This window comes from Lonchura striata, chromosome Z (assembly GCF_046129695.1).
Source record: "Lonchura striata isolate bLonStr1 chromosome Z, bLonStr1.mat, whole genome shotgun sequence".
Classification (NCBI taxonomy): domain Eukaryota; kingdom Metazoa; phylum Chordata; class Aves; order Passeriformes; family Estrildidae; genus Lonchura; species Lonchura striata.
Window position 1 is genome coordinate 641,973 of NC_134642.1, and position 27,953 is coordinate 669,925.

The 27,953-nt window shown below is 47.2% G+C and overlaps 2 protein-coding genes across 3 annotated transcripts in view; one reads left to right on the top strand and one right to left on the bottom strand.

Moving 5' to 3' along the window:
* The window catches only part of WDR7 (WD repeat domain 7), a 41,393-nt gene extending 24,797 nt beyond the window's left edge, over positions 1–16,596 (bottom strand). The window contains exons 1-17 of one of the 2 annotated variants that reach the window (XM_077790192.1): positions 16,454–16,596; positions 10,234–10,402; positions 9,585–9,691; positions 8,856–8,934; positions 8,542–8,716; positions 7,871–7,947; positions 7,460–7,579; positions 7,058–7,203; positions 6,551–6,653; positions 6,284–6,425; positions 5,823–6,071; positions 5,117–5,337; positions 4,382–4,577; positions 3,848–4,062; positions 2,045–2,808; positions 1,855–1,943; positions 411–491 (exon numbers count right to left, since the gene is read on the bottom strand). In XM_077790192.1, coding sequence (XP_077646318.1) covers positions 411–491; positions 1,855–1,943; positions 2,045–2,808; positions 3,848–4,062; positions 4,382–4,577; positions 5,117–5,337; positions 5,823–6,071; positions 6,284–6,425; positions 6,551–6,653; positions 7,058–7,203; positions 7,460–7,579; positions 7,871–7,947; positions 8,542–8,716; positions 8,856–8,934; positions 9,585–9,691; positions 10,234–10,389 — 2,920 coding nt within the window. In that variant the 5' untranslated portion in view covers positions 10,390–10,402; positions 16,454–16,596. The remainder of the gene's footprint in view (positions 1–410; positions 492–1,854; positions 1,944–2,044; positions 2,809–3,847; positions 4,063–4,381; positions 4,578–5,116; positions 5,338–5,822; positions 6,072–6,283; positions 6,426–6,550; positions 6,654–7,057; positions 7,204–7,459; positions 7,580–7,870; positions 7,948–8,541; positions 8,717–8,855; positions 8,935–9,584; positions 9,692–10,233; positions 10,403–16,453) is intronic. The other variant, XM_077790193.1, reaches the window with a different exon arrangement.
* A 635-nt stretch (positions 16,597–17,231) lies between these two features.
* Positions 17,232–24,037, top strand: TXNL1 (thioredoxin like 1). Its single transcript, XM_021554994.2, has 8 exons — positions 17,232–17,401; positions 18,622–18,718; positions 19,209–19,382; positions 19,641–19,763; positions 20,096–20,165; positions 22,548–22,720; positions 23,010–23,114; positions 23,806–24,037. Exons 1-8 carry the CDS (start codon positions 17,238–17,240, stop codon positions 23,833–23,835), a joined length of 936 nt encoding a protein of 311 aa, XP_021410669.1. The 5' UTR covers positions 17,232–17,237; the 3' UTR covers positions 23,836–24,037.
* The last annotated feature ends 3,916 nt before the right edge of the window (positions 24,038–27,953 follow it).

Consider the following 27,953-nt stretch of genomic DNA (forward strand, 5'->3'; position numbering starts at 1 on the left):
AGGACTCCACGGGCTTTTTGGTGCTCATTTAAACTCATGCACATTGACCCAAGCACGGTCTGCCTTCTATCCTTATTCTCCCCCTGAATCTTTCTTTTAGCACACTAAATCCAGGTGCATTCCTACTACAGCTCTGCAGTTCTGTGCAGGTAAAACCAGGAGACAAACACAGAGTTCAAATAACACAGTGTGTAAAAACACTCCGCATTCTATTAAACAGATGTCCAATATTACATTCAAATCTCCATCAACACCAAAACTCAGATGTAAGTGGTGTGAAACCTGGGGAAGCCTACCCCAGGTACCCCGTGTTCAAAGAAAAAAAAATCCCTTAAAAATCAACTAAAAATAACAATGAGAAAGGATTTCAGCTGAAGTAAAGGACAAGTAGAAAAGTGAGGAAGGAATACCTTCGTTGACTAAGAAACAGGAATGGAAAGCAGAAGTGTCAGAGTGCCCAGATTCCGTGCTGGAAGCAGCAGCAGGAGCAACTTGCAGAGAAAGAAGAAGAAATAAAAGAGAGAAAAAAAGAGGGAAGTGAGGAGAGCAGCAGCAGAAAAACGGGTTAGTATCACTGGAGAGCGGAAAACAAAGGGGGGCTGTGATGATGTTCAACTCAAATATTCAACTTAAAAATAACACTCAGCTTCAAAATAATATTCAACTCAAAAGAATGTCCAACTTAACAAGAATTCCAGGTTTTCCAAGAAGGAAGAGGCAGTCATGCAGCTGCAGAGGAACATGGAGACAGTGACAGAAACTGGGATGTTTTGAAAAGACCAAAATACATCGAAATTAAGTGGTTTTAAATATGTTTTTAGGCAGGTGGCTTTGGTCTCATTTCATGCTTGACTGTAAATTAGAAACCCAGGAACTTTGCTGCTTCTTTTCATGCTTTTCCCATATTTCCATACATTTGGAAGTTGTACTATGCACCAAAGGCCCAAAAAATCAACCTTAAACACCCTGAGCTGCCCAATCTGTCACTCCAAGATACCAAGGATGAATTCCTGAGGGCTGGCTGGGATTTAACTTCATTTTAAATGGGCCTCCAGGCAAAAATGTAACTCTTTATCACAAAAATGCCAAACAGCCTAAAGGAGAAGGAGCCTAAAGGACAAATTCAGGCCTGGAACCCAAAGGAGCACCTGGGCCATGTCTTTTGGAAACTCCCATGTCACCATTAAGGCTGGACAAGACCTGGCAGATGATGGAATCCGACCAGGAGCTGGCCCCACAGCGCCCACCACTCCCCGTGCCAGGGGACATCTGCATCCAACCTTTTTTCCAGGCCTTCCACCCCACCAGCACGTGGGAGGCACAGAGTGGCTGTAGTAAATCCCTTCCCACCCACCTGCACAAGGTGCATCAAAAAAGAGGCTTAATTTAGGAAAACCAGAAATGATAGCTGCACAAACACACCCCAGACTGAAACTAAAGCTTCACCCCAGAGTTTCTGCCTGGCTTTGCTGGAGTTGCTCACGCTGTTCCAATGTGAGGAGTTCCAACCAGCCAAGGAGTGATGCTGGCACCAAGCTGGGATCACTCCCACAGAAACACTTTGGGATGAGTCTGTAGAGCCTTTATTTCCAAGCTCCTCAAAGCCAGAATGTTTGGGAGCACTGAGCACAGGCAAAAACTCCTTGTCAGGGAATGATGCCATGGCAGAATCAGCACCTTGTACTGGTTCTTGAGCAAGTCCTAATCCCCAATAATTTCATGGAGGTTAACATTACATTACTACCTTGCTTTGTCCTCCCATGCAGCAATTTTCTCTCTCGACAACAAGGTGTTAAATTCAGTGTAATGAGCTGCAACAACAGATCCAAGGGGTGCCAAGGAAGTGGTTTTTACCTTGTTTGATTTGCCCTTGTGCTGCATGGCTGGACATGGCAGGGGGTGGCTTCACCTTGGCCATCTCAGGGGTGCCCGGCCTGGGTGGCCTAAACATGAAACATCCACGGGGAGACACGTCAGCTCCAGCCCCAAGGGCTTTGGGAACCACCCCGAACCCACGGCTAGATCCCGGTGGGGACAGCCATACCTGGTGGGGCCTTTCTTCATGTGGTCCCCGATGAAGGTGGCGTTGGTCATGCTCATCAGCGTGTTGGCCAGCGAGATGACAGAGAGCAGGTGCTGCGTGGTGACAGCCCGTGACACGCCGTAGGTGCCCTTGCCCAGGCCCTCGGTCACCGACGCCTTCCTGCCCAGCTCCTCCCAGGCCGCCCTGCCCACGGGCTGGTTGTAGCCAGGCAGCATCAGGGACATGTGGCCGCCTCGCGACAGGAGGCCGAAGGACACGGAGCAGTGTGGCTTCAGCATCCCCAGGCGATCCAGGCAGAGCTCGTCCAGCACCGAGTTCAGGCCCCAGGCGTGCAGGCAGGACATGAAGAGCTTGGCCGTGTCCATGGTTAGGTTATACTCCAGCAGAGTCAGCGGTTTGGATTTGCTGGAGCGATACTCCGGGTCGCCGTCTTCTCTCCTCTGCCTCACGGCCTCTTCATCCTCATCCTCATCATCCAGCAGGTGCTCCTTGATGTTCTCCTTGATGGTCTCCTTGACCTGCTGGAAGAGCACAGCCGCCCGTTTGCCAGTGAGGAAGGAGCCTCCCTTGTCGGAGGCGCCGGAGGCTTTCTGGAGGTTCTCCGGGGACACGAGGGCGGCGCTGGGCCGGGAGGCCTCCTCCGTCAGCAGCTGGATGATCAGTGCCTCCACGTCGAAGAACAGCACGTGGATGTCTGGGTCCGTAATGTTGGTCTTGATGGCCTGAACCATCAGGGAGTTGTGCGAGTATTTCGGTAGATTCCCCTGCGAAACGAGAGAGCAAGGTGAAATTTCCAATTGGCAAGTTTGAAACACACCCACAAGCCGCAGAAATTCAATTTACAGGTGTTTACAGGTAAATGGAGCTCTCCAAGTGAGACACAAGTTCACACTTCCCCTCCTGAACCCTGTGAGCGCGTAGTTATATTGCAAGGAACAGCAAAACTGTTATTAAGCTTAAAACACATTAAAGATTTCTTATTTGCAGGGTGAACAATGGAATCAATATATCCCACTGGAGAAGAAGCTGCTCAGATTCACCCCAACCTGCAGTTACTGCACCCCTTGGTCACTCCCCTTCAGTCCAAGAGGGCAAAAAGGCAGGAGGCAGAGAATGAAGGTGCTGTGGGAAAAAAGCTGAAGAATGTCAGAAAGGAGACTGGAAACCAGAACATTAACAAAAGCTTTCAAGCATTAAAACCTTAATTCCCTAACCCTTTCATTCCCAGTTCTGCCTGGATCCAGCAGGAGCAGCAGCAGAAACCCTGAGCAGACATTTTTCTACGGAAACATGCTGGTGGTGCTCCAAGGAATGATCTCAGCACGGGAGAAGGTGACAGCACAGGGCAAAAGCAAGGGCTAGGTGGGAGAAGCTGAGAATGGAGCCCTGCTGCCCTCTGCTGGCCACAAGCCGTACAGGGCAGCTCTGGGCTGGATGTTGGGAACAGCTCCTCATGGATCATGGAACGGGCTGTCCAAACCCAGGGCAGGGCTGCAGTCCCCAGCCCGTGGGCATGTGGCATCTGGGGACACGGGATAGCGGTGGGATAGCGGTGGCCTAGTGCTGGGGAATGCTCGGATTTGATTTCAGAGGGCTTTTCCAGCCTAAAGCACTGCACGACTCCAGACTCTGTAACTCAAGCTGCACAAAACCAAAGAGCAGGACACACACTGAAGCGGCATCACGGACAGCAACACAAACAGGGGAAGAACCATGTTTAGGTTTTGGAGAGCTCAGGCCGAGAACCTTCTGGTTACAAAGATGGAAACTTCCCCTATTTCATTCCGTTCTGGAAAGACCCACCTTATCCGAGGCCTCGGAGGCCAGCAGGTTGGTGGCCAGGGTCTGCAGCTTCTGGTGGGCCACGTTCTTGAGGGCGGCCAGGCTGCGGCGGGTCATGGCCTGCTTCAGGTTGACGGCGGGGTGGCTGAGCGCGTCCACGGCTGCCGGCACGGCCTCGTCGCAGGCGCTGAGGATCTCCACGGCCGTGATCCCCATCACGCAGCGGTCCAGTGCCCCTGGAGCAGGGAGGGGACAGCTCAGCACCCCCAGTGGCACGGGGCACAAACAGCTGGGTGTGAACCACGCTTTAGAAGCTCTGAACCAACACTGCTAAAGGATGGAATTCCCTACACTTCCACGAGGTTCCTCCCTGCACTTACACTTTCACAAGGTTCTTCTGGTGTGAATCTGTACCGAATGCCTGGGGTGGTAAGATCCAAACAGAAATGTGCCAAAGTGCCTGAGTTCTCCCCTCAGACACAGCTGCGACAGCACTAAGGGCAGATCTGTATTTATGTCCATTAAAAATGGATTAAGCAGCAGCTCTGAGCTCACCAGTGTCCATCTGCCAGACGTACACGGAGCCATCGGAGCATCCCACCACCAGGTAGTCATCGGACGGCCTCCACTTGATCACTTGGATTGGGAACAGGTGGCGGGAGGCCAGCATGATGCACTTCTTCTCCCTCAGACTCAGCAGACCCACGGAGTGATCGCTGGCAACAGAGCAAACACAGTGCTGCACTCTGGCCTAACACAGGAAAAAAAGAGAAACAGCTTCATCATAATGCAGAGCTGGTATTAAAAACCTTTCCCCCACTGGGCCGAACAGGGTGACCAAAAGCCTCTTTAATGCACAAAACTCAGGCACCTACATCAATGCTCAAACTCACTGAGGTCACTGGGAACAGAACTCCCTGACCAGAAATTCCCTTTAATCCATCCTTTGCACATCATGACAAGAAAATGTTATTAAACCCCATTTTGCTAAGCAAACCCCAGAGTTTTCCATCAATGTCACTTTGTTCATTAAGTTCTATTTATTCAGCTAAGTTTCAGGAGGCAAAATTGTCTCTAAACCCTATTTTCAATGGGTTTAATAAAGCCCCTATTTTCAACCTTTACAGAATTAAAGCATGGTGGAAGAAACCATAAATAGCAGAATAATCAAGCTCTTTTTTGTGAAGCCCTTGCAAGAGCTGGGTCAGTGCTACACCCCCAGCATTCCATGCTGTATTCCCTTTCTCCAGGAGGACTGAGGTGCTGGAAAGGTTATCCTAGAGGACTTACACTGCAGTTTTCTGGTGGAACGAGCAGCTGGGTGATTTCTCCCCCGTGGACACAGAAGATGTGTTTCATCTCTCCTGAGAAGATGTCCCAGATGATGACGGAGAAATCCACCCCCCCTGAGATCAGGTACCTCTGGTCATAGCGGGAGGACACCTGGTGAGGGTACAGCAAACACGTGACCTTGTTCCGGTGGCCTCGGAGCGTGCGGTGCGGGGGCCAGCCTGCCAAAAGGGAGGATGGGCAGAAGCACAGGAAAAGAGAGGGAAACAGAAATTCAACAGAACAATTGGCTCCCAAGTGTTTGTCCTGCAACTCCCCAAACAGTGAGGATAATGTCACATGGAACCCACAGGTCCAAAAGCAGCCCAAGCACAACACCCAGATCCCACCAGGAACCCTGTCAGGCTTTTCCCATGGAGATCTCTAGTGGCACATCAGTACCAGCACTGCAGTGCCAGGAACAATTCTGGACAAGGCAGGAGATGCTCCCTTGCCTTATCTTTGCTCCTCCATCTCAAACCCCCTGCAGAAATACCCAAGTTGACCTTGCCTGAGTGAACAGCTGAAGGGACTGCCAGCACAACAGGGCACAGCAGATTTATGAATGTCCACCCGCGCATGCCGTACCTCGGCGCAGCATGTGCTCGCCCTGCAGCAGCTGCACGATGGCAGCAGGTTTCTGCATTTGCAGCCGCGCATGCCGTACCTCGGCGCAGCATGTGCTCGCCCTGCAGCAGCTGCACGATGGCGGTCTGCGTGGCCGGCACGATGACGATGCTGCCGTCCTCGCGGCCGCACACCAGCCGCCCGTGGGCCGGCATGTAGACGCTGGCCGTGACGCGCAGCGGCTCGCTGGCGTTGGCCACCATGCTCAGCTGGTCGATGATCCCCGCGGGCCGGGGGCTCAGCTGGTCAAAGGCTTCCTGCAGGGACCTGGACGTGGCTGTCTGCAGGCCTGGGAAGGAGGGGAAACAGCAGGGCTAAGGTGGGAGGATTTAGCAGCTGCACCTAGCGGGTGCAGACGAAGATCTGATAAGATGAAGATACTACAACTCCTGCAAGGAAATAACAATTAAACCCCAGCTTAATGATCTGTGGGAGAAGCAGCACGCCTTTACCCAGCAAAAGCACACAGAAAGCACAGAGATCCGGCTGTCAGTTAGGTACCTTTTGCACCCTCCTGCTGCTCAAGGGCGTCGGGCACGCTCCAGATGCACAGCCTCCCTGAGGAGTCCCCTTGGATTAAGAGCCTGTAGGAAAACTCTCTCTGGCCACAGAAGAAGCGAGTCACTGGAGGACATATCAGGAGCTGTTTGAAAAGTAAGGAACAACCTCAGACCATGGCAAAGCACACACTCAGCTCCGTCTCCTTCCTTTCAAAGCAGGACGAACCCTAGCACAGCCCATGACAGAGCTCCACAGGAAGAGATGTACCTGTTTCTCTGCTCTGTCCAACACGCTGTACAGCAAAGGTGGAATCAGGTTCTCCACTGCCTTCCCCACATCCCTGCGGAACGAATCGCTGGCTGGGAGGCAGCTGGGGGTAGGAACAAAGAAAGGAGATAATCAATTTATAATAATAGAATTCCTTGCATTTAAAGAGTGATTCCTACACTAGGACATGGGCGCTGCTCCCATCCTCATGCTCTGATGACATGAGGGCAAGGAAGGAGTTCCCACATGATTTATGTGGGAATATTTAAATAAAACACTATCTCTACCGAGAACAAATACATCTGCACTCCATGAAGATGTCAGAAAGAATGTCTTTGATTTTACACTTCTCATTTTTAACCCCTTTGATGCCAAATTTTGAATTAATTTCATAGTTCTATATTTACATGTCTTCCCTTACTGGACCAATATGTCAGTATTTCATGAACTCAGTTCAATTCAAATTAATCAAAAATCAAATAAAGGGGGTATTTTTCTGTTGAGTACCTGGCTGGTAATTTATAGATGAAGCTTTGTCCATCCTCTGTCCATATGATCACTTTATCAGCTGCCACGAAGTCCCCACCAGTCCAGGTCTGCTCGTTTTCACTGGGCACTGAACATAAGAGGGAATAATCTCCAGCATCAAAGACCTAGAGGAAACAGGAACAAAATCTGTTGTTATTAACCAATTAATTCCACAGGATCGTGGAATGGTTTGGGGTGTTAAAAGCCTTAAGGGCCACCTTGTTCCAAACCTACACCACGGGCAGAGATTTGGATTACACACCCAGAAATACATTAAACACACAGCAGAGGTACATGCAGAGACTCGGAGCACCTTCACCTGGATGTTTCCATGCAGTTCAGTGAAGGTTCCTGGGGAGAAGGGCTGGGGGCTGTGCTTACCCTCCAGTACTTGGAGCACACGACCAGGAGCGAGCGCTGCGTGAAGGCGCAAAAGGAAATGCTCTGGCAGTTCTGGCAGTAGATGGGCTTGGACTCCTCCTCGAACACGGGTGTGGTGTCCTGAACCAAAGAGAGCCAGCACTCACTAACTCCTCCCTGCTGCACTGAGCCAGAGCCGTGCCAGGCCCAGGGCAGGCGCCAGGGCACCTCTGCAGGTGCCACGTGGCCCTTCCTGTGCACAGCCAAACCCTCGGAGCAGTTTTACTCCTGCTCCCTCCTGAGCAGGTCTGCAGGAGTCCCCTCAGGGCACTTGAGCCTCCAGCAGCATAGTAAATTGATTTTCCACTGGCAAAGAGAACAGAACCCTCCATCCCACCAGGAAGTGCCGCTGATCCAGCAGCCAGTGCCTACCTGCATCCGACTGACTTCTGAGGTGATGATCCAGACTTTCAGGATGCCAGTCACGGACACAGCCACGACAGTGTCCTCTGGGAAACACAAAATGAGCCTGAGGCACAAAGAGCTACTCACCTGGGCACATCTGAGCATAAACGAAAACCTGATCCAAGCATTCCTGGAGCATCTGTTTCCCAGTGGAATGTTTAGTTGTAAAGATGGAACAAGGAATAAATGAAAGGCATTAGCAGGAAACCCTCATAGCAGAGCCCATTTCCAGTTCTTCCAGCAATTTATTTGTTGTGGGGATAACAGCTGAGCTTTCCCACCCCAGGATTTTGGGAATGGCCAGTTTACAACTGTTGCTGAGCCTTAACCCAAGAGAGAAGTCCTTTGGTCAGGATTTTATCCTCAGTGTTCCCCAAACCTCTCAGGAATTCCAGTCTCCACAACAGGAACACCCCAACAAGACACTCGTCTGCCAGAATTAAAGCCCACCAAATTAACACCAGTGAGCAGAACCAACCCAGTCTGTGCTCAGGTGACACTCCAGCCCATGCCAGCTGATCCAGCTGCAGCAGGATTCCCAGAGAAGCTGGACCCCTGGCAGTGCCCAAGGCCAGGCTGGCCAGGGCTTGGAGCAGCCTGGGACAGTAGGAGGTGTCCCTGCCACAAGAAATACTCACCTTGTGTCCTGTTGGACCGGATGATGGTCATGGAGCTGATCCAGTCAGGAGAGATCTTGGATATCAGAGAGTACAGAACCTCCAGACTGGTTGCATCCACAACCAGAATTTCGGGATAATGCCCGTGGCACAGGAGTCTCCCTTCCCGCTGCGTGCCGACTGTGAACTGATAGAACTGCAGAGATGGGAACAAACACCCATCAGAGTCTGTGCAGGACAGGGATGCCTTCATTCTGGACCTGGGCTGTGCTCCCCAAGCCATCCTGCTGCCTGCAGGGGACACTTCCCGCCCTGCCATCGCTCCCAGCGCTCACCTGGATGCCCGTGTGAGCACAGGCCAGCTTGGTGAACTCGATGCACCTCCCATCGTTCACATCCCACAGGCACATCTCCCTAAAACACAGGGAAACCACGTGCAAAACAGGCCAGGCTTCCAGGGAGGAACCTCGCTTGAACCATTTTCCTCTCATGGTATTAGGGATTAGGCCAATTGTATTTGGAGAAACTCAAAATCAACTGGACCTTCCAGTCCGCCTAAATCCACATAACCTCCTGTTCCCTGTGAGGATAAATTACAGAACCTGCAGCTATTACTTCTTCATTGAAAACTTCATATTCAAATTTAATCAGAACAAAATCTGTGAGGTGCTTTCTCCTTTCCATCATCAGACAACATAGTTAGGTTTTAAATCTGATGGGAGGAGATTACTTAGCCCTGAAATCAGCCCAAGGTGGAAATTCTAAATTTTGACACATTCTGCCTTCAAATTCCTTGTTAAAAGGTTATTTAGGCAAATCATTCCTTAGCTTTTCTGGATAAAAAAATCTCTATCTATTTGGATATCAATTGCACAAGAAATCCTTCCTGCTCCTACCACTTAACTGCTGCTCTATGATTAATAAATAAAACCAATCAAAGATAAAATGTATTTGCTGAGGAATTTTCTCTTGAGGGTAAAAATTACACACAGCGTTGAATATATGGATAAACTGGGCACAAATTCCCATTATTGCAGTTTTGCATATAACAAACAGAAACTCACCCACTCTCTGATGCACTCACTATATATTGCTTTTCACTGGAAGCTGAGGCCTTGGATAAACAAGTAACTGAAGCTGTATGACCAAAGAGCAGAGCTCTGGGATTGATCTGAGAGCAGGAAAAGAAAACAGGGAGTCAAAATCACACAAATGACCAAAATACCCATATCCCAGCTGTCTACTTAATGTATTATATATCCATTAATATGCGCACACACATATTAAATGAATGAAAAGGATTGTCCTGCACATCAAAGAGTTTTCCCCAGCTTAGTTCCTGTATATTCACAAATAAGGGGAGACCTCAGAGCCCCTTCCAGTGCCAAAAGGAGCTCCAAGAGAGCTGGAGAGGGACTTGGGACAGGGAATGGAGCCAGGAAAAGGGGGAATGGCTTACCACTGCCAGATAGGATATTGGGAAGGAATTCCTTTTCACAACACAATATGAAGCAGCTCAACTAAAAAGCAACTGCTTTAGAGCAGCTCCAAGAAACTGGAATGAGTTAAAAAAGCTTCCTACAGGAGCAGCAAGGAAGCCCAAGAGCCAAACACCTCTTTGTAACCCTTGGCAGCGCCATGGGAAGGGCGGAGCAGCACGGGAGAGGGAGGACAGGCCGAGGGACACTGCCAGGTGAACTGTGCATGCACTACCTGCAGGTCAGGCCCCAGGTCCCACAGGCAGATCTGCCCGTCGTGGCAGCCGGTGATGATGACAGAGCCATCCACGAGCAGCAGGGAGGACACGCAGTGGGTGGGGGCACGCCGGCCCCACAGCACGATGGGCAGCACCAGGCTGTTCCCGGCCATGGCCGTAGAGCGCCTGCAATTCCAAAAGCGAGGCAACATCAGTGACAGCCCGGGCGGCTCCCTTCCCTCGCGCTCCTGTCCTCTTTTGCCCTCACAACTCTACCATCTCGTTCCCTCCTGTCTCTGCCACTTTCCCTCAGGTATCCTGCCCTTTTCCCCTCAGGATTCCCGCCCTTTTCCCCTCAGGATTCCTTCTCTTTTCCCCTCATGATTCCTGCCCTTTTCCCCTCAGGATTCCCTCCCTTTTCCCCTCAGGATTCCTTCTCTTTTCCCCTCATGATTCCTGCCCTTTTCCCCTCAGGATTCCCGCCCTTTTCCCCCTCAGGATTCCTTCTCTTTTCCCCACACGTTTCCCCGCTCTTTTCCCCTCAGGTATCCTGCTCTTTTCCCCTCAGGATTCCTTCTCTTTTTCCCTCAGGTTTCCCCGTTCTTTTCCCCTCAGGCTTTCCCGCCCTTTTCCCCCTCAGGATTCCTTCTCTTTTCCCCACACGTTTCCCCGCTCTTTTCCCCTCAGGTATCCTGCTCTTTTCCCCTCAGGATTCCTTCTCTTTTCCCCTCAGGCTTTCCCGCCCTTTTCCCCTCAGGTTTCTCGCCCTTTTCCCCTCAGGATTCCTGCTCATTTCCCCACAGGCATCCCGCCCTTTTCCCCTCAGGATTCCTTCTCTTTTCCCCTCATGTTTCCTGCCCTTTTTTACTCATCGTTTTGCCACCTTTTCTCGTCATTTTCCCTTCTCTTTTCCCCTCATGTCTCCTGCTCTTTTCCCTCCTGTTTTTGTCTTTTCCCCCTCTTGTTTTTGCTCTCTTTTCCTCTCGTTTCCAGCTCTATTCCCTCATGCTTTTGCCATATTTTCCCCTCATGTTTCCTTCTCTTTTCCCCTCATGTTTTTGCTAACTTTTTCACTCATGTTTTTGCTTATCTTTTCCCCTCATGTTTACTGCCCTTTTTTACTCATATTTTGCCACCTTTTCCCCTCATGGTTTTGCTGTTTTTTCTCCTCATGTTCCTGCTCTTTTCCCTCATGTTTTCCCCTCAAGTTTCACCCCCATTTCCCATCATGTTTCTTTCTCTTTTCCTCTCATTTTTTTGCCACCTTTTCCCCTCAGGCATCCTGCCCTTTCCCCCTCAGGTTTCCTGTCCTTTTTTACTCATGTTTTTGCCACCTTTTCCCCTCAGGTATCCTGCGCTTTCCCTTCAGGATTCCTGCCCTTTTCCCGTGAGGTTTCCCCCCCTTTTTCCTTCAGGTATCCTGAGCTTTTCCCCTCAGGATTCCTGTCCTTTCCTGGTCATGTTTCCTGCTCTTTTCCCCTCATGTTTTTGCCACCTTTTCCCCAGATGTTTCCTTCTCTTTTCTCCTCATGTTTCCTTCTCTTTTCCCCTCATGTTTTTGCAAACTTTTTCTCTCATGTTTTTACTTATCTTTTCCCCTCATGTCTCCTGCCCTTTTTTACTCATATTTTCGCCATCTTTTCCCCTCATGGTTTTGCTGTCTTTTCCCCTCATGTTCCTGCTCTTTTCCCTCATGTTTTCCCCTCAAGTTTCCATGCTCTTCCCCTCATGTTTCCTGCCCTTTTTTGCTCATGTTTTTGCCACCTTTTCCCCTCATATTTCCTGCTCTTTTCCCCTCATGTTTTTGCCATCTTATCCTCTCATTTTCCCCACTCTTCCCCTCATGTTTCTTGCCCTTTTCCCCTCATGTCTCCTGCTTTTTTTCCCTCGTTTCTTGTCCTTTTTTATTCATGTTTGCCACCTTTACCCCTCATGTTTCCTTCTCTTTTCTCCTCAGGTTTTTGCCATCTTATCCTCTCATTTTCCCCACTCTTCCCCTCATGTTTCTTGCCCTTTTCCCCTCATGTCTCCTGCTTTTTTTCCCTCGTTTCTTTTCCTTTTTTATTCATGTTTGCCACCTTTACCCCTCATGTTTCCTTCTCTTTTCCCCTCAGGTTTTTGCCATCTTTCCCCCTCATGTTTCCTGCTCTTTTACCTCATTTTTTTTTGCCATCTTTTCCCCTCATGTCTCCTCTTCTTTTCCCTCATGTTTTCGCTATCTTTTCCCCTCATGTTTCCTGCCCTTTTCCCCTCACGTTTCCCGACATTTTCCCCTCACATCTGGGGGATCCCAGGATGAAGCAGATGGGCTGCAGCAGACGGATGGACAGACAGACATGGCCCCCCAGGTAGGAGGCAATGATGATGTTTATTTACATTATGGGGGTGTGGGGGGGAGGCTTCAGTCTCCCAAAATCCAAAATATTATCCTTCAAACCAAGAAGGAGGGGAGTAAAAGGTGGGGGCTAAACAGCACATCCCTGTGCACACAAGGATTCTTGCCCAAATGCCTCTTTTTAGAGTAATTTTGAAGTTACATATGTTTTAAGGCCTGAGGCTGAGGCAGTTTTTATACCCCTGATGTTGTTATGTCCCTGCTACACAGACAGTCATGTTGGAATGTGGAATATCCTGCCTTAGGTGAAATTAGCCTTGTATAATCCACTGATAAAGTGGATCCTGGCCACTCTCCAGCAGGAAATAGGTTCAGCACTATCTTTACATTTCGGATCTTCCGAACGTATTGACACAAAAAACACGGTAGAATTTCAGTTGTCCCCAGGCCAAAACGGTCTCAGTGACTGGGAATGGAAATTCAAGTTGTGGCAATAAAACCCACTTGAATTTGCACAAGATTTAAACCCCACAACAACCCTCTGTTTGTGGTAGCAACATTCCCAGCTTGCTGAGCACTTCCCTGCTTTTAGAACTGAGGGTTTCTTATCGGTGGAAAAGTCGTGTTAAATTAACAACCAAACACTCCTTGTGGATTATCTTGTGGACGTTTATGCTCTGAACTCACCCCAGCTCAAACCAGAGCTCTGGTTTAGAGGACCAACAAAACGGGCAGGATTCATGGGAGAACTGTTTTAAAATATGTGTGGTTTTGTGAGGTTTTTAATAGCTATATACTATTGTATACTGTTATATACTATTTAATAGCTACCTTGAGTTTTAACTGGTGTGTAAACCTGTTTAGCAGCACTTTAGAGGTAATAAATCTGAATTATGACAGAAAAATAAATGTCACTCCAACCTGGACACTAGCAGGGACGGGGTGTCCACAGCTTCCCTGCACAACCTGTGCCAGCACCCCGATCTATCCCAACAGAAACCCCTGTCATTTCCTATCCGGGGAAAACCACAGGAGTTGTTACGCCATGTGATGAGTGCAGCCAGAGAACTGGAACACGGCTGTGTCCGTGGAAAAAAGGGGAGAGGGAGGGAGCAAGGGCAGGCTAATGAATGGCTAAGGATTACATGCAGCTCCCGGGAGGCTCCTGGCAAGGCAGGGATCAATTGGGGGGTTTGCACAAAATCCACATCACAAAATCACTAATATCACATCCAGCGACCCCTCCCAGTGAAGCAGCTCATTTCTGGCAGCCCACTGGCCCACCTTCCTTAAAAGCGACTTAATTAAGAGCTCGAATGTAACGATCAGGATCAATAAAGCCCAAAAATCCAGTCCTTCTCCACACTGCAAACCACACCTGGCCCTGCAGAGTTAATTGTTATGCAATGCTGGATCAATTGCTCTGTCTAGACCATCACAACACAGAAAGAGAAATTAATTCAGCATTTTAAACAACAGGGTGACAAACAAAGAGCTACAATTAAACTGGGCTTGATTAGCAGGAAAATCATCATAAAAATGGAATAAAGGCAGGAATAAAGTGTCCAGATGCAACAGAACAAAATGCAAATATCAATAACTAGAACAAAAACACCCACAGCAAACAGAAATACCCACTCTATTTTTGTGAGGAAACAAACCACAAATGACTCAACCAGAGCTGAAAACCACCAAAAAAAGCAACACAAAAATCCCTCCCCACTCCTCTGCTGCCCTATAGTTCAGGGGACAAGTCACAGTGTTCCTGTGTCACCTAGCTGTCAGAAACAGCTGCCTTCTTTAATAAATCCAGGAAATCCCCTACTGGGGCACAGAATTCCTGCATTTCACAATTCTGCATTTAAAGCCACTCCTGAACACTTCCAAACCCACACCGCTCTGAATAAAGGGAATTTTCAAAAGGAACGTACAGGAGGATACTACAACATACAAGAGCATTAGCACATAACTATCGTAAGAGATTGCAGATTTCCCATGCAGAAATCACATTAGCAACCCCCTGACAGCCCCACTTCAAACACAGTTCTCATACAGAGTATTTCATAGCAAGGCCCTGGGAAAGAGAGGAGAAAGAAAAACTACCTTTTTCCTTCCAGTCTTTGACTGTGGCAACGCAAGGCCTTCATAAAAAACTTCCTCTTCAGGAAAAACCACATTTTAATTCCCCAGGATTTTGGATTCCAGAGCTCAGCCCCAGCAAACACCAAGTGCAGCCCCTGCCAGCACCAAAATCCCTTTTTGTCTGAAAACAATCAATAATTCCATTTTTTGACATCAGTGCTGACAAAGTAGAGGAGCGAATCGACGCTGTCCCAGTGGCCAAGGGGCCCAAAGCAGGCAGGGAATCACTGCACCCCAGCTGCCGCCTTGCAGCCACTCCCAAGCGCCCCAAAGCCTGCTTCCTACAGAAAAGGGAACTTGGAATGGCCAATGGAGATCACAAGTACAGCTCTTCCTGTACTCCCTGGAGGAAAGGAATTTCTCTCTAGCCACAAGTGCCAAACCCCTGGTTTTCCTTCCCAAACACAGTACCGCACGCTGTCCTGTTACTCCATGTACACGTATCCTTGCGCTTACTGCCTTCACTTGACATTTCCTAACATAAAACCTTCCAAATAATAATAATACAGAAATAATTCTAATCTTAGACACGAAATAAATGCAGGGAACACGCGACAGAACAAATGCAGGCATGTGGAAAAAAACACCTTCCCAAAACCATGATTTTTAAAATATTTCAACAGAAAGCAATTATTTAAATGAGGAAATGAACAAACAAACTGAAAAGTTAAATAATGTGTTAACCTGACAGAATAATCCAGTGACTGCTCTGCTTGAAGGTGGGACTTAGGCACACTGAATAATCCCGGATCAATTCCTATTTCAGTAAAGCCACTAAAGTGGTTTTTCAAGTACAAGGAATTAAATTCTGAATCCACAACTCAACTAAGCCCCTTTTCAGAAATTCCCCCTACCCAGAAATCCTCACCATGGACTTTTACAGCCACAAAAGCGCAAATCCCTTGGAGGAAGAGGTGAAACGAAAGTGAGCCCACCTCAGTAACTCTTCCCAAACACTTGTACTTCCATTGAGGAAGGAATTAATCTCAGGATGTGTGTGCACACTGCAATAATCTGCCCCCAAAATACCAATAAATAGTACTAAATAGCGTTAAATAGTTTAATATATGGGCTATTTGTACATTTTAGAAAAAGCTAATGACTTTAAATGCAATGGCAGCTTAGACTTCCCAGTTATTACTTAGGCACGGAGAAAGGGAGCACCGAGGGAGGGAGAACACAACGGGAACACCTCCCCTGGGTATGCAGGAGGTTCCAAAGGCAGCAGGGCACAAAACGCTCATTTGGGACACGGGGCTGGAGGTATCGGGCGCCTCTGGAAGGCACTTGCAGGTTCTGCTGCTGCCGCGCTTGATGGCACGCTGAAGGCACACGATTTTTTCCTGGCTCAGGCTGCCACCAAGGACAGTTATGCCCAGCAGCTGGAGCACCCCAAACCCATCCCGGTGCCAAGAGCACCGCGCCTGGCGCGGGGAAAGGCGAGGCAGCACAAAATCGACATTAAACGGTGTTCAGGCCCGCAAGGGGATCAGTTCCTGCCAGGAGCCTCCCTTAGCCAAGGCCCCGTTAGCAGCACGGAAAGCTCCATCATTAATAACCTGCTGCTGGCTTTGCGTGAACCCTGCCGGGATCCCAAACCCAACCCTGCTCCGTTACGAGCGCGTCCCGGTGTCCCCGTGTGTGTCCCGGGATGCCCGGGCTCCCCGCGCCTCCCGTGCCGCAGCCTCTCAGCGCTGCCGGCGCGGGTGCTGCGGGGCCTGGCGCGGGCTCGCCCTGCCGTTCCCCGCCCCAGGTCGCACCTGTCCGGTGCCGGTGCCGGTGCCTGTCCCGGTCTCGGTCCCTTCCCGGCCCTCACGTGTCCCCCCGCCGCGCTCGCTGCGGCAGCGGCCGGGTGCCACCGCGCCCCGCGACACTGGCGCAAAGCTGCGGCCGGCGCGCTTGACGGCAGGCGCCGCCGCCGTGGAAACTGCTGGGGTCGCTGAGGGCGCGCCAGGAGCGGGTGATTGCGCGGTGACAATTCATAATTAATTACCGATTGCTGCAAGGCTTTTCAATTGCAGCAGGCGGGGGCAGAATGGCGGCGGTATTTCTGGTCTTTGCTGGGAAAAGCGGGAATATTAGACAGCTTGGAGTGACATGATGTTGTGTTATAAAGTACGTTGGGAAATTGTCAGGAATGACGCTGCAAATGGAGTCAGAGAAAGTCCCGGGTTTAATTTTGGTTTTATTTTGTAGTTATTACAAGCACTCATCTTTTATTTCCCCCTTTTGGCGTCACCAAAAAACGAGTTTATGACGAAACCAGTATTAAATTTTTATGTTAAAATCTAAAGGCGCATCTCGCCTCAGAGAATTCCTGCGCTTGCCTGTTCCTAAAATGGCCGCCGGGGGGCGTCGTGCCCTCACGGGTTGCCCGTTCCTAAAATGGCCGCCGGGGGGCGTCGCGCCCTCACGGGCTGCCCATTCCCAAAATGGCCGCCGGGGGGCGTCGCGCCCTCACGGCCTGCCCGTTCCAAAGATGGCGGCGGCGGGCGGGAGCGGAGCGGAGCGGCCGCGCCTGCGCCCGTGCGGCCCCAGCGGTGCATGCCGGGCGGCCTGCCCGCCGTGACGCTGCACATCGCACCCGGCACCGCCACCGGGCCCGCGGCCATGGCGGGCGTCAAGGTGATCGCCAACGACACCGAGTTCCAGCCCGAGCTGAGCGCCGCCGGCTCCCGCCTGGCCGTGGTGAAGTTCACCATGAGGGGGTGAGTGAGGGCGGCGTGCGGCTCAGGCTCCCGGGAAGGGCTCCGCTGTTCCCGTGCTTTTATTGGGGTTCTCCGGCGCGGCTCGCGGCGTGAGGAGCGCTCCGTAACGCGTCAGGGCGGTCTCGGCATCGGCGCCTTTAGAAGTTGTGTGATTTTTAGCACCCCGTTCCCAGCTCCCGGAATAAATTCCCGTTCTTCCCGCCGAGCCCGCCGCCCGCGCCCCGCCAGCCCTCCGGCGCTCTGAGGGAGCAGGGGCTGCGCTGGTTTACAGCCCCTTAAAGGGCACGAAAATGACGGAAGCGAGGCACGGACAGCACTAAAAACACCTTAAAACTTGGAAAAACACCTTTTGCCCCATAAAACTTGGCTGCATCCGTACCCCATTTGCCCACGATAAGTGGATTTTCTCTTTTCCGTCCTCAGCAGGGAGGTGCAGCTGTGGTGAAATCGGGATGAATTTGTCACCAAATGAACCTACATATCTGAATCATTCCCTTTAATCTGTGAAACTGGGGAGAATAGTGATAATCCCGGGGATTTGGGGGTTCATAGGGCACCTCATTATTTTTTTGGCTGCTGCCTCTTAGTTGTGGGGTTTTTTTTGCCAATTTCTATGTCGGGGTTTTTTATTTCACTTTTCTTTTCCCTTTCCCAGTGAGAAACTCCCTTTACAGGAATTGGTGCAGCTGAGCACTTCATACATTTTTGCTGACGCAGAATAAGTAAAAGATACTAATTTTCGTATGAGGCAATGCAAATAAATTAAAAGAAACCAGCTATGTCCTCTCAGAACCAAATAAATATGAGAATAACTGGTTCAGGTGTAAATGAGATTTATTGTGGGAACAATTTTATAATCCATGAAGCTTTGATACATGTTGACCATTAAACATTTAAGTTATGTGTGAATATAATTTTTTTCCAAGGAGGTGGCATGAACTAATGATAGTATTTTTTTGTTAATAGTATTTTTTTTGCTCATTTTGCCCTCCTTTGTCACACTTTGTTGAGCAGGTCTGTGGTAAAAATGTTGCAAATAAAGGCAATAAATTGCAGATTCCCAAATGTCACCTTGCATTGTATCCCCAGCTGGCTGCAGGTAGAGAGGCTGTTTTTACAGCAGGGTATCAGGAAGAGAGGAACGTTCTGGTTCCGTTTGGGGCAGGCACTGGAAAAGGAACCAAAAGTGGAATTAAGTGGAAGTGTCACTTTTCCCACAGGTGCGGCCCTTGCCTGCGGATCGCACCCGCCTTCAGCGCTCTGAGTAACAAATACCCTCAGGCAACATTCCTGGAGGTGGACGTGCACCAGTGCCAGGTGTGGGCTCCAGGGCCTCCTGCTGCTGGGGAGCCAGGGAACAGGGAGGGAAAGGCTGCAGTGGTGTCCTGAGCAGGATGGGAGAGGAAAACCAGGGAATGGGGAGCTGGGAAAGGCTCCAGCAGTGTCCATGCCTCTCGCCGTGCCTGCTGCAGCACAGGAGCTGTGACAGTGACTTCTCCCAAACTGGGAAAACAAATCCCTCCTAGGAGGAAATATTCCTGCAGTGCCACTGTGCTGCCCTTCCTTTGAGCAGTGTAAAAGTGCAGTTATTCATTGATTTGTTGGTTCCCAGCCCCTGCTAAAATAATATTTTAGCCATGGAACACAGCACTTGTGGGAGGTAAAGGCAAACATGAGCATGTGCATTTATTGGTGGGTTTAGCTAGTGGGAATTAAAGGCAAACGTGAAGAAGTGGGGCTAGTTGGCTGCCAGTGGTGCAGTGGGACTGACCTAAAGCACTGAATGGAGTCTGGTGTCTGCTCCCAGGGCACGGCTGCCACCAACAACATCTCAGCAACGCCCACCTTCCTGTTCTTCCGGAACAAGGTGCGGATCGACCAGTACCAGGGAGCAGATGCTGTGGGCCTGGAAGACAAAATCAAACAGCACCTGGAGAACGATCCCGGCAACAGCGAAGACACAGACATTCCCAAAGGATACGTGAGTATCTCCCCAGAGCTTTGTTGGAGTGCTCGTGCAGCTCAGGTGTTAAAAAACCCTGGTTTTCAAATGTGCTTGAAGTCAAAGAGTTGGATTTTAGGCAAAGCTGCCCAAGAAAATAATTTGTCTGGGCTTTATTTTCCAGAAAAAATGTAAATATTGACATATACGTGGTTATTAAGGATGAAGAATGTCCCTAGTCATTGAAATGAATTTTGTGCTGTCCCAGCTGTGAGCAGCTGTGCTCTCTGTCCCCAGATGGATCTGCTGCCCTTCATCAACAAGGCTGGCTGCGAGTGCCTCAATGAGAGCGACGAGCATGGCTTCGAGAACTGCCTGCGCAAGGACTCCTCCTACCTGGAGTCCGACTGCGACGAGCAGGTGTGCTGCCACAGCTGCAGGGATTGCTGCATTCCCGGGGTGTTCTCCTGCAGGGCTGTGCTGCCACAGCTCCAGGGATTGCTGTGATCCCGGGATGTGCTCCCACCAGGCTGGCAGCCCGCAGGAGGCCTGGGTACACGGCTGGGGGTGCCCGCGCTTTCCCCACTGAGCGTGGCCTGGCACAGGAGTGTGAGCTGGGGGGAAAGGGCCAGAGTGCGCTCAGGGGCAGTGAGCACAGCATTTGTTGCTGTGTTCCAGGGCTGCCCAGCCCCGTGTGCTGGGTGTGCAACTGTGTGACACCCGTGTGTAACTGTGCTCGCTTCCCCCCACAGCTGCTCATCACTGTAGCTTTTAGCCAGCCTGTCAAGCTGTACTCTATGAAACTTCAGGGGCCAGACAACGGTGAGTGCTGCAGGTGGAGTTACTTCTTACTGACTGATGGGCAAACACTACAGTGTGATACACAAGTCAAAGTGGTTATAGATCGATACACACATAGAAATAGTTACTATAGACTGATACACACAGAGAAATATTTATTATCAATTGGTACACACAGAAATATTTATTACAGACTGGTACACACAGAAATATTTATTATAGATCAATACACACACAGAAGTATTTATTATAGATTGGTAAACACAAAGAAATATTTATTATAGATTGGTACGCACACAGAAATATTTATTATAGATTGATACGCAAATGGAAGTACTTATTGTAGTTTGCTGTACACACCTAAGTATTGTAGATTGATGCACAAAGTATTTATTATAGTTTGATACACACATAGAAGTATTTATTATGGATCGATACACACACAGAAGTATTTATTATAGATTGATGCACACATAGAAATATTTATTATAGATTGATACATACATATAAATATGTACTGTAGATTGATACACACATAAAAATATTTATTATCGATTGTTATATAAATAGAAATATTTATTATAGGCTGATGCACAAACAGAAGTATTTATTATCGATTGATATACACATATAAATATTTATTATACATTGATGCACACAAAGAAATATTTATTATAGATTGGTACACACATAGAAATAATTATTAGAGATTGGTACACACAGAGAAATATCTATTATAGATTGATACACACACACAGAAGTATTCATTATAGATTGATACATACATAGAAATATTTGTTATAAATTGATACACACATAGAAATATTTATAGATTGATACACACAGAGAAGTATTTATTATATATTGGTACACACAAAGAAATATTTGTTATAAATTGATACATAGAAGCATTTATTATAGATTAATACACAAAGTATTTCTTATAGTTTGATACACACATGTAAGTATTTATTATAGATCAATACACAGAGAGATATTTATTATAGATTGATACACACACAGAAGTATTCTTTATAGATTGAGACACACGTAGAAATGGTTATTATAGATTGGTACACACATCGAGATATTTGTTATAGATTGATAACAAATATAAATATTTATTGTGGTTTGATACACACAGAAATAGTTATCATAGATAGGTACACAAGTATTCATTGCAGTTTGATGTACACACAGAAGTATTCCAGATTGATCCACACAGTGAAATATTTATTATAGATTGATACACACATAGAAATAATCATTATAGATTGATACACACAGAGAAGTATTTCTTATTGATTGATACACACGTATAAGTAGTTCTTATAGATTGATGCACACATATAAGTTTATTATAGATCAATACACACTTAGAAATATTTATTATAGATGGACACATAAGTAGAAATATTTATTGTAGTTTGATAGAGATGTATGTATTGTCATTTGATACACAATTTATATAGTACTTTGGTACACAAATAGAAGTATTTATTATAGACTGATACACACATAGAAATATTTCTTATAGATTGATACACCAATAGAGGTATTTACAGCTTAATACACACATATAAGTATTTATTATAGATTACACACATATAGAAGTATTTATTACAGACTATACACAAATAGAAATATTGTTGTTTGATACACAAACCAAAGTATTTATTATAGATTGATGCACACATAGAAGTATTTATTATAGATTATACACAAACAGGAATATTTATTATAGAGTGATACAGATGTATTTGTTGTAGTTTGATATACAAACTACAACAAATATTTATTATGGATTGATGCACACATAGAAGTATTTATTATAGATTGAGACACAAATTATTTATTGTAGTTTTATACACAATGAAACACAAATAAAAGTATTTACTGTAGTTTGATACACAAATAGAAATTTTTACTATAGGTTGATACACAAATAAAAATCTTTACTGTCGTTTGATACACAAAATGTTTACTGCAATTTGACACACCAAGTGTTTACTGTAGTTTGGTGCCCAAGTAGAAATATTTACTGTAGGTTGATACACAAAGGAAGTATTTACTGTAGTTTGATACACAAATAGAAATATTTACTGTAGGTTGATACACAAAGAAAGTGTTTATTTTGGTTTGATACTGAAGTAGAAGTATGCACTGTAGTTTCATGCACAAGTAGAAGTGTTCAGTGCAGTTTGACACCCCAAGAAAGTGTTTGTGGTTCGGTAGCTGCAGAGGCACACTGGATGCGCGTGCAGGCCGAAGGGAGGCTCCCTCACAGGTTCCCCATGCCCTTTAACTGTGCCAGCCTGCACTGTGCCCTGCCATTTCCTGCAAAACGGACTCTGCCATTCCTTCCCTGGGCCTGTCCCTCACTCTGCTCTCTCCCTGTCCCAGGGCAGGGGCCCAAGGGCATCAAGATCTTCACCAACCTGCCGCGCTCCATGGACTTCGAGGAGGCAGAGCGCAGCGAGCCCACGCAGGCGCTGCAGCTGGGCCCGGAGGACATCCGGGAGGATGGCATCGTGCAGCTGCGCTACGTCAAGTTCCAGAACGTCAACAGCGTCACTGTGAGTGCCTGCGCTGCCACGGCGGCCCGGAGCTGGGGGGTCTGCCCAGAGCTGGGGCTGCTTTGCTCCTGCTGGGCTGGGAGCTGGGAAGTGCCAGCTGGGGGCTTTAGCCAGCTGCCAGGGAAACAGCAGTGTTCTCGACAGAACTGCTGAAATGAGAGGACAGAGAGACACCTTTGTGATGGGGAGCAAGCTTTCACTTGGACACTTCACACCTGGAGCAGCTGATGCTGTAGGTACCGATGCAGGATGAAGTTAAAGTCCTTTTTTTGGCTGTTTCCCTTTGCAGTTGTTTGTCCAGTCCAATCATGGTGACGAGGAGACGACACGAATCACGTATTTCACATTTATTGGCACTCCGGTGCAGGCCACCAACATGAACGACTTCAAACGAGTGAGTCCCTTGCTAACCCCTGGGGAGCAGCTGGAGCCTGCTCTGGGCTGGGTGGGGGGACAGACACCTGGGGGGACACAGTTCCACACTCAGGGCACCTGGGGGGGTGTCTGCCTCTGTCCTGCATGTTCCTGAGCTATCCACAACGTTCAGTCATCAGCCTGGTAAAAGGAAATGGTGTCAACTGAGGGGCTGGAGGTTATACACACCAAAGGCAGCATCTTTTTTAATTGCTGTGACATTCACTTCTTGATTTTGGGACTCTCTTTTGGCAACTTCGTTGTAAAAAGTCTTACTTAAAAAAAACTGCTGCAATATTTATGGTACAAAAAATGGGAATTTTGGGGGGTAAAAAAAGGCAATTTTGAGGAAAAGGCGACATTTGTGGGGGGAAATTTTGAATATCTGGGTGAAAAATAGGCATTTTTGGGGGGGAAAAAGGTGAATTTTGGGTAGGAAGAAAAGGAACTTAGTGGGGAGGAGTGTTGCTGGCAGCTGAGTTGCTCCTGGTGCCCTGGCCCAAGCTGGAGCTGCGCTGGGCTGTTCCTGTTGGACTGAGCGCTGCCCTGAGCCCGGCCTGGCTGAGCCCAGCCCAGCCAGGGTCTTTCCCAGCCGGGAGCCCGCGGCTGTCCTGGCTCCCGGAGCTCTGCCCAGCGGCCCTGCCCCTTCACCGCTGCTTTTCCTCCTGCAGGTAGTGGGCAAGAAGGGAGAGAGCCACTAGAGGAGCGGCGCCGCGTGGCCTGGCCCGGCTGCGCTGCTCTCCGTTCCCGGATGATGGTCTGGGCAGTGCCAGGCGCTGTCCCCGGGTCTGCTGCCATTCCCAATAAATCATTGCTTTCAGCTGCAGCCTGCTCCTGCTCTGCTCCTGCTCCTGCTGCTGCTCCTGCTGCTGGATTTGTAAATAAAACTCCTGACTTTTGCCAGGCCGGATTTTCTTACTGCAGGAACTGAGGCTCACGTGTTCCACTGAGCGTTGCCAGCCCCGCTGAGAGTTTCAGATGCCACTGCAAGTAAGCTTGGAGTTTCTTTGTTTATTCTCACAAAACACACATCATGTTTTCTGTTATTCCCACAAAACACACATCAGGTTTCAAATGTCCAGTGCAAGTAAGCTCAGAGTTCCTTTGTTTATTCCCACAGAACACACATCAGGTTTTAGATACCAGTGCAAGTAAGCTTGGAGTTTCTTCGCTGTTATTGCACAAAACAATCAGGATTTTGCTCTGTTATTCCCACAAAACACGCATCAGGTTTTCTGTTATTCCGACAAAACACAGGATTTTGCAGTGTTATTCCCACAAAACACACATCCAGATTTCTGTGATTTCCACCAAACACAGATCATTTTTTTTCTCTGTTATTCCCACGAAACACACATCAGGATTTCTGTTATTCCCACAAAACACGTTGGGTTTTAGATGGCCAGTTTAAGTAAGCTTGGAGTTCCTTTGCTCTTTTATTCCTACAAAACACATATCAGGATTTTCTGTTACTCCCACAAAACAAAATCACGATTTCTGTTATTCCCACAAAACACTGATCAGGATTTTCTGTTATTCCCAGAAAACACATATCAGGATTTTCTGTTACTCCCACAAAACAAAATCACGATTTCTGTTATTCCCACAAAACACTGATCAGGATTTTCTGTTATTCCCACAAAACACATATCAGGATTTTATGTTATTCCACAAAATACTGATCAGGTTTTCTGTTACTCCCACAAACACAACAGGATTTCTGTCATTCCCATACACACACCAGGATTTCTGTCATTCCTACACACACAATCAGGATTTCTGTCATTCCTACACACACAATCAGAATTTCTGTCATTCCCACAAACACAGGATTTCTGTCATTCCTACACACACAATCAGGATTTCTGTCATTCCCACACAGACAGTCAAGATTTCTGTCATTCCCACACACACAATCAGGATTTCTGTCATTCCCACAATCAGGATTTCTGTCATTCCCACACAGACAGTCAAGATTTCTGTCATTCCCGCACACACAGTCAGGATTTCTGTCATTCCCACACAGACAGGATTTCTGTCATTCCCACACACACAATCAGGATTTCTGTCATTCCCACACAGACAGGATTTCTGTCATTCCCACACAGACAGGATTTCTGTCATTCCCACACACACAATCAGGATTTCTGTCATTCCCACACAGACAGTCAAGATTTCTGTCATTCCCACAATCAGGATTTCTGTCATTCCCACACACACAATCAGGATTTCTGTCATTCCCACACAGACAGTCAAGATTTCTGTCATTCCCACAATCAGGATTTCTGTCATTCCCACACACACAATCAGGATTTCTGTCATTCCCACAATCAGGATTTCTGTCATTCCCACACAGACAGTCAAGATTTCTGTCATTCCCACACACACAGTCAGGATTTCTGTCATTCCCACACAGACAGGATTTCTGTCATTCCCACACACACAATCAGGATTTCTGTCATTCCCACACAGACAGTCAAGATTTCTGTCATTCCCACACACAGACAGGATTTCTGTCATTCCCACAATCAGGATTTCTGTCATTCCCACACAGACAGTCAAGATTTCTGTCATTCCCACACACACAGTCAGGATTTCTGTCATTCCCACACACACAATCAGGATTTCTGTCATTCCCACAATCAGGATTTCTGTCATTCCCACACACACAGTCAGGATTTCTGTCATTCCCACACACACAATCAGGATTTCTGTCATTCCCACACAGTCAAGATTTCTGTCATTCCCACACACACACCAGGATTTCTGTCATTCCCACACACACAGTCAGGATTTCTGTCATTCCCACACACACACCAGGATTTCTGTCATTCCCACACACACAGTATGGATTTCTGTCATTCCCACACACACAATCAGGATTTCTGTCATTCCCCCACACACACCAAGATTTCTGTCATTCCCACACACACACAGTCAGGATTTCTGTCACTCCCACACACACAATCAGGATTTTTGCTGTTATTCCCACACATACAATCGGGATTTCTGTCACTCCCACACACACACCAAGATTTCTGTAATTTCCACACACACAATCAGGATTTCTGTCACTCCAACAAACACAATCAGGATTTTTGCTGTTATTCCCACACATACAATCAGGATTTCTGTCACTCCAACAAACACAATCAGGATTTTTGCTGTTATTCCCACTCACACAGGATTTCTATCATTCCTACACACACTGCAGGTTCTCTGTCACTCTCGCCCGGATTTGGGGTGGCCGTGGTTCTGTGTTTGATGTTGGGGTTCCTGGGGGAATTGCAGGACCGGACCAGGCACAGAACCTGTTGGGTTCCGGCTGCTGGCAGCCCCGCTGAGATGCCAGGTAGGACACAGTCACTGTCCCGGCGGCAGGAGTTTCCCTCCCGCATGGGCGCCTTTCCTTCTCCTGCAGATCCATTCACAAGCTACATTTCTGACTGAAAGACAGAAATACTAAATCAATAGGGCACACTTCCAAAAAGGGAAATTAAGAGGAAATCAATAGGGCACAGTTAGAATAAAAGAAATTAATAGCAAATCAATAGGACACATGTCCAAGAAAAGAAATTAATGGCAAATCAATACGACACATTTCCAATAAAAGAAATTAATAGGAAATTAATAGGCTACATTTCCAATAAAATAAACTAATGGGAAATCAATACGGCACATTTCCACTCAAATAAATAAAAAAGAAATCAAGAGGGCACATTTTGGACTAAGAAATTAATAGGAAATCAATAGGGCACATTGCCAATAAAAGAAATTAATAGGAAATAAAAAGGGCATATTTCCAATAAAGAAATTAATAGGAAATCAAAAGGGCACATTTTTGACTAAGAAATAAATAGGAAATTAATAGGGCGCATTTCCAATAAAAGAAATTAATAGGAAATCAATAGGGCACATATCCAATAAAAGAAATTAATAGGAAAATAATAGGGCACATTTTTGACCAAGAAATTACTTGGAAATCAATAGGGAACATTTCCAATCAAATAATAGGAAATCAATAGGGCACACTGCCAATCAAAGAAATTAATAGGAAATCAATAGGGCACATTTATCACTAAGACATTAATTGGAAATAAATAGGGCACATTTCCAATCAAATAAACTGATAGGAAATATATAGGCCACAATTCTGACTAAGAAATTAATAGAAAATCAATAAGGCACATATCTAATAAAAGGAATTAATAGAAAATCAATAGGACAAACTTATGACTGAGAAATTAATAGGAAAGCAATAGGGCTCATTTCCAATAAAAGAAATTGATAGGAAACCAATAGGCCCCAATTCGGACAGAGAAATTAATAGGAAATCAATAGGGCAATTTGCCAATAATAGAAATTGATAGGAAATTAATAGGGCATATTTCCAATCCAAAAAATTAATAGGAAATCAATAGGGCACATTTTTGACTTAGGAATTAATTGGTAATCAATACGGCACATTTCAAAAAAGGAAACGAATAGGAAATCAATAGGGCATATTTCCAATCAAAGAAATTGATAGGGAATCAATAGGCCACAATTCTGACTAAGAAATTAATAGAAAATCAATAAGGCTCCTTGCCAATCAAAGAAATTAATACGAAATCAATAGGGCACATTTCTAAGAAATTAATTGGAAATAAATAGGGCTAATTTCCAATCAAATAAATGAATAGGAAATCAATAGGCCCCAATTCGGACAGAGAAACTAATAGGAAATCAATCGGGCACTTTGCCAATAATAGAAATTAATAGGAAATCAACAGGGCATATTTCCAATCAAAGAAATTGATAGGAAATCAATAGGCCACAA

Bases quoted from the DNA above. Each gene is read 5' to 3' on its own strand.
- TXNL1 (XM_021554994.2), top strand. From the start codon at position 17,238: ATGCCGGGCGGCCTGCCCGCCGTGACGCTGCACATCGCACCCGGCACC. The intron at 17,402-18,621 runs GTGAGTGAGGGC...CTTTTCCCACAG, and splicing joins GTGAAGTTCACCATGAGGGG to GTGCGGCCCTTGCCTGCGGA. The intron at 19,383-19,640 runs GTGAGTATCTCC...CTCTGTCCCCAG, and splicing joins CAGACATTCCCAAAGGATAC to ATGGATCTGCTGCCCTTCAT.